Source organism: Folsomia candida, unplaced genomic scaffold (assembly GCF_002217175.1).
Source record: "Folsomia candida strain VU population unplaced genomic scaffold, ASM221717v1 Fcan01_Sc006, whole genome shotgun sequence".
NCBI classification, from domain to species: Eukaryota; Metazoa; Arthropoda; class Collembola; order Entomobryomorpha; family Isotomidae; genus Folsomia; species Folsomia candida.
Genome location: NW_019091198.1, coordinates 3,919,863 through 3,925,994, shown reverse-complemented (window position 1 = coordinate 3,925,994; position 6,132 = coordinate 3,919,863). Strand labels below are relative to the sequence as shown.

Sequence of the window (6,132 nt, the reverse complement as noted above, 5' to 3'; positions counted from 1 at the left end):
GTTACATACGAATGATGAATTTATAATTTTGAGGACTCTGTTTCAGTAGAGCCTGTAGATATTCCTCTCTTTGGCTTGATCTGGCAACAAACGACAGAGTTTACCAGTTCAAAAACAAGATAGTTTTCCTCAATCAACTGCAATCAAAAGTAGAAAATAAAAATTTAAATTAAAGCGGGTTAATTTGTACTTTGAAGAAAGTCCAAATCATGCAAGGTATATAAATGAAGCTGATACATACATACGTACATACGTATTGTATCATCTCGCGATACATTGTGCGGGGGATAGGTTTGGTATAATGAGTAAAAAAACAAATTACATTGTCGTACATCTACTACTCTTCTTAAAGCATATATACCTTCGCAAGTTAATAGATAAAAAACAATAGAGAATCGACATATAGTCGATATAATATGCGGTCTAATTGCACCCCAATCCATGTACCTCTTGCCTTACGTACAATTTCCAGACGTACAAAACACTTTTGCCCCTTGGTTCCTATATTTCTTTGAACAGCGGAAAATAAAGTATGGATCACCAACGTTATTTGTTTAGGGTGCAAATGATCAAAAATTGACAGAGTTTAGGTAATATGACGGACGATGAGTTGAAGTTAATGTGGAAAAGGAGTGTGCTTTGGAATGTGGACCAGGCAAGAAGACCGAGTTGAACAGCGAGCGATAGACTACAAGCATAATTACACCTTTGGTTTCCTTCATTGGCAAGAAGACTGGTGCTCCCTTTGAATTTGAAACTTCTTTAAAACTCACTCAGTCAAAGGAGAAGATGGACTCGGAATCATAAAACAAGTTGAGATTAAGGAGAAACAATACGCGACTGAGAATTTCACGTCTTCTTCGTACCTGAAAACCGAGCATCATTCATAACACCTCCGTCCGCAGTGTGGTACGTGCATGAACTCCAACAACAAAGTATCAACAAACTATCACCCATGTTCTTCTCATCGTAATGCACTTTGTTGTCCAGCAAAAGACTAGTTGGGCTGCGTTATAAGATACGTTTCTGAAGCCAGGTATCCATTATTATCTATTCTCAAGGAATCGGCATCCGTTCTCTCAGCCCACTTCCATAACTGACTTCAACTCGGTTCTTCTTCTTCGTACCTGACCAGGTGAGGTTGCGAGGGATCGTCACTTGCTTTTAGCCACGATGAAGCTTCAGACTTACCACAACAGGGATTTACTCAGGATAATAAGACGCAACTGACTTGACTCTTATGTACTTGTGTGTATGTGCATGTGTATGAGTGAGTAGTACGCGAATGTGGCTAGTATTCTCTTTAATTCTTCCCTGTTACATCACCAAGGATCATGCAACCACTCACTCCAGACAGACTTTCGGATTTAAACATGACCCCACAACGACACCACGAGCTTACCGTTGATCATTGTGTTCCATGGAAATGTAAAATGTACGAATCCGCCATATTATTTGTGCACTTTTGACGCACTTCTGATGGATCATGAATGACATTGCATTGCATAGCTCCCTTATCATTTCAACCCTTTCTCATCCCACAACAAGTAAGTACATGCATGAGAAAGGGATGAGCACAAGTGTACGTTATTCAGGTATCATCCTCATCATGGTGCAATGTCTCAGCCGCACAATAAGTAATACCTCCACCACTTACTTTATGTGATTACAACACTAACGCTAGAAAACCAACCTGTTGAGTGAAGAAGAGCGTAAAAACTATATGTTCGCAATACGAGGCATCCCAGAACTAAGATAGTTGGTTGAGTGGTCGGATAATGCAATGAAATGCAGGGGTTGATGATGCTGGTTTTTTTTAGCTGAATTAGAATCAAGATTTGTTTTGAAACTTCATCCACCAAACCAATTCCAGTCAGTCAGACCATCCGAGCTACGTAGGATCCTATTTGAACACACTTCTGACAGACTGTTGTAAGACTACTATTTGTGTGCTCCGAGTAGAAAATAATCTCTCCGATTTAATGCCCCGATGCACTCACATTTCATTATCAACGGTTCGCGGATTAGTGTGTAAAAGTTGTAGGAGGTGTTGATTTGTGAAAAGTTTGTGTGTTTACAAAGTGCAACTTACAACAAGGATTGGATTAATAAAAAGTGGCAACAAGTTAAATGAGGCGGAAAAGTACATGTACAGAATTGCAACTGCAAATTTACAACACGACAATTTGTCAAGAAGAATTACTCTCAAGAAGAAGGGACAGTCTCTCCACAACCGAGTAACAAAACCACACTGGGTGATTATTTACTACAACAAATGTCGTCATTTCCAACCAAGTTCTGCGCTGCTGTGTCTCTCGAAAGACCAAGAAGAAATAAGTGTGGTGATATCTTGTTTAAATCTGCAACCAGTCACAAATCACAAATCCTCCGGTGAGATCAAAGGAGTGGTGGAGATGTGGTACAGAGAATTACCTTGTAATTTCACAACACTCTCTTGAATGGAAATGTGGATTTATGGATGTTCTCTCCCAGTCAAAAGTTGTCCTCGTGTCTCGGAAGGTGAGAGCGAAAAATGATTGAACAATAGAAGACAAGTGTCTCATTCATACCCCTGCTGTCTCTCCCACCGGCTTACATTACGGCCTAATAAAGTGCATCATATTAAAAAAATCATGTGTCAATGAAAACCGAATTATTTGCCGTGGGTTTGGTCACGCAAATCTGTTCATATTTGTGTAAATTCCTGAATCATACGTACGGAATTTAATATTCGAGGTGGTCCTCGAATCTGAAAAAAATTAAAGAATTTTTCCGACCTTCATGTCTAACGCGGTTGAGATGCCAAGTGAAGCAAATTCCTGCAAACTGACGTCTTGATGATTATATTAGTACCCACAACAACTTTACCGCACCGTTTAGTTATCGAGAATTGCAATGATAGTTTTGCAAAGTGGGGCCATATCTATATCTATCCGCCTTTTACTTACTTTTAAATATGTACTTGTACCACCGTCAGTCACATTTGATAACATCATATTTATTCGAATGAGAACGAGTTTTGCCTGATTTTATTTTGTTTTAGATCTCTCGTTATTCTGCAGCTCTTGTTCCTGTTCTGCTATCAAACAATAAATTCCAATCAAAACTCGTAGGACTGAGAGAAGAAGAGGCATTTATATATGTGGATGTACGTAATCACCCATCATGCACTATACAAACATGCATGCGAATTGTTTGCATTAGCCGAGATGATATGGCGTATAGACTTAATATTTTTGAGCTCCTCGTTATCTTCCTCGGCATAAAAATGTTCAAAAATAAAATGCTAACAAGAGAAGACAATCTCGTTTTATACAAAGTACATATTTAATAGCAGCAGCACCATCTTCTGCTGATATCGATTTGATTTCGACTTAATTGACTCTCGATTCCCTGGATGAACGTTTCATCCTACATTTTGTAAAAGGTGGACAGACCTGCTTTCTTATCTTTAATGTTACGATCTTTAGGTTTAATTTATCACTTACTAGGTCGCCTTTTGGTTTTACTTGAACATACAGTTTCACGTCACATGAGGTTTGATACATTTTGCATAATGGACAACATTGTTCGGTTCGTCATTTTGAAACATTTACGACCGTGCACCACACCGCTGTCAGTATTGCTGTTTTATTTAATGAAATTGTGTTTTTAACCTAAACAAATTTTATTATTTCAGATAACAAAGTTAACCCGAGTGAAAAAATGTAGAGGGGACCAGTTGCTTCTTATCACTCAGTTTCAGTGATCAAAGTCACAAGGAGAAAGAAAAGTCGATGACACTTAAATTCTATGAATAATTTAATTGAGATGAACGACTGGAATGGATGCGGCGAGGAAGAGGGGGGCTTTATTTATTGGGGAGTTTTCTACGATTTCAGCGCTGTTGGACGTTAGCTGTGTAGGCAGTGAAATCCACGGGTGGCGATGTCACAACTAGAAAACTGTCGCATACCCCAATCAATTTCACTCGACTCGGTCCATAGCAAAGCTCTAGTGGTAGCTTATTCAAAATTACACAATAATTTGTGTAACCAACGCGTGTGAGTTTGGTGTCGTGCATTCCTTGGGCCTTGACCATATTTCTATCAAGTGAAAAAGTAGTACACATTTACATACCTCACACCCATAAACCCGAAACCTTTGTGAGTTTGTTAGTGAACAAGGTGATGACAGGTGAAATGCATAAAGTGCCAAATGGTGGTGGTTGGTTAACTTGGTGGTGACCTTAAATGTCAAATGATTGGCTGGAAGGATCAAAGGAGAGCAGCAGGACGCCCAATTTGTCCTCGTCACCAGCAAGTCAACTGGAGCTAAGCTGTCATCGAACTCATCCTTCTACAATCAAGAGAAAAATTCGTTTGACACCAAGTGTTCTGTTGCCATACGTAGTGTAAAAAGTTGGTGGATGTGTAATAATTGAGGAAAAATTATGACCCTTCAAATTCAAAGCCAATGCAAAGTTCCATATAATATCGAATTCGCTACCAAGAAGTGTTTATAATCCAAGTGTGGTGACTCACATGACTGGCTTTTAACCTTAAACTGAGCAAATAACATTTAGATACGAGAGAGAAGCGATATTATGATATTATCTCACACAGTACTGTACATAATTTAAGCCCACTTGGATAAATGTGAGACAATTAGTTGCCTGCTGAACTAAAAAAAAGCATACGTAATATCAATTCACCCTGGAACGAAAGGATCGAGCGACCCTTTCCACACGGAGATGATGATGACATCCCAGGTAAGAAAAATAGATTTGTGTCAATACGACCTTTGCCTTAAGAAAGACGACCTGTATCTTCCACCTTTCAGTAGATATCAAAATATTTACTGTCGTCTAATCCATTACGGAGGAGAGATTGTCCCTTCTTTCCACCCTGTCAATAACATTGGATGCATCATCATCCGTCTCCATCCTCATCGGAGGAAAGGAGACCCTCCGACATATTTGGTACTTTGCGAGCTCACTCGAGTCCCAACAACGTCTTCTTCTTTTTCATACCGCATTCCGGTGGCCCATGCGGAGAAAAAATGTCAAATGATCTCGTATCAGCAACCTTAAACGGGATATGGCTTTTCTTTTGTCAAAATAAATGAACGTGCCTCAGCTCAGGAGACCTTTGACCAACACTTGAGAAATAGATTTAGGCGACATTTATTGATGTTTCTGTCATTTTTTAGAGTTACGACGGGCTTACCCTCAATTACACGTATGGACTGCGAGGCTGACTATAGGGTAGCAAAGATAGTACATACAGCAACCTGTTGGTTTTGTTGAACTTCCTGTATCTGCGTTTGTCTCCAAAGCAAAGCTAGAAAATGAACGGCTCTCATTCACATTATCGTGGTGACATCTCACTTTGCAACCTTTGTTTCTCTCGTTGATGAGAAAAAGTATCATGTCAAAAAATGTAGCAGTTTGTGACCTGCATCGCAATTAGGGAGAGTACAAAAGGAATTATGTAGTTCCCATATGGTTAAGGTTCAAGGGTGGACTAACTAATTATGTATTTCGCAGACGACCAGTGGTTCACGTAGGATATGAGATACTCGTATTCGCATCATTTAATTTTGGTTAATGGCGTATTCCTTCTCAAATCCAATCTTGTGCGAGGGCAATTTAACAAATTAAATCCATCCTTGATTGTATTACCTTCACATTATTGCCCACATGAGAAAATTCCGCAAGCAAAGCAACTGTACAATAGACCAGTTTTACACCACCCTAATCATTTCGAGCTCGGATAGCATTCATTTACTTCCCAATTTTCTGTTGCTTGCTTGCTGGTTTTCAACAAACTTTGGAAAATGATTGGATGCGAATAGTTTTAATCCAAGATTTTGAATTTATGATTATCATAATAATGATAATAATAATAATAAATTGGAATGCATGTTGAGATTACGAGTGATTGTTTTAGTAATAAGAAATCGCAAATTCTACATATTGGCTGCTACAGGTTTTTTCTCATTTCTACATGAAAATTCACAAGTTCACTGCATATGCATATGCATTCATTTGTGTACTCGTCCACATAAAACTGTAAACAACACAGGTGGATATTTCAACAGAAATGCGGCATTGTTTCATCATGGCTTCATTTTATACAAAGGACGACGGTG

At 38.9% G+C, this 6,132-nt stretch overlaps 1 protein-coding gene across 2 annotated transcripts in view; it reads left to right on the top strand.

Annotated features, from left to right (window-relative positions):
• Positions 1-1,783: 1,783 nt before the first annotated feature.
• LOC110851257 (tetratricopeptide repeat protein 28) overlaps positions 1,784-6,132 on the top strand; it is a 46,852-nt gene continuing 42,503 nt past the window's right edge. The window contains exons 1-2 of one of the 2 annotated variants that reach the window (XM_035853218.1): positions 1,784-2,520; positions 3,680-4,750. In XM_035853218.1, coding sequence (XP_035709111.1) covers positions 4,733-4,750 — 18 coding nt within the window. In that variant the 5' untranslated portion in view covers positions 1,784-2,520; positions 3,680-4,732. Of the gene's footprint in view, positions 2,521-3,130; positions 3,149-3,679; positions 4,751-6,132 lie in introns of those variants that run through there. The other variant, XM_035853219.1, reaches the window with a different exon arrangement.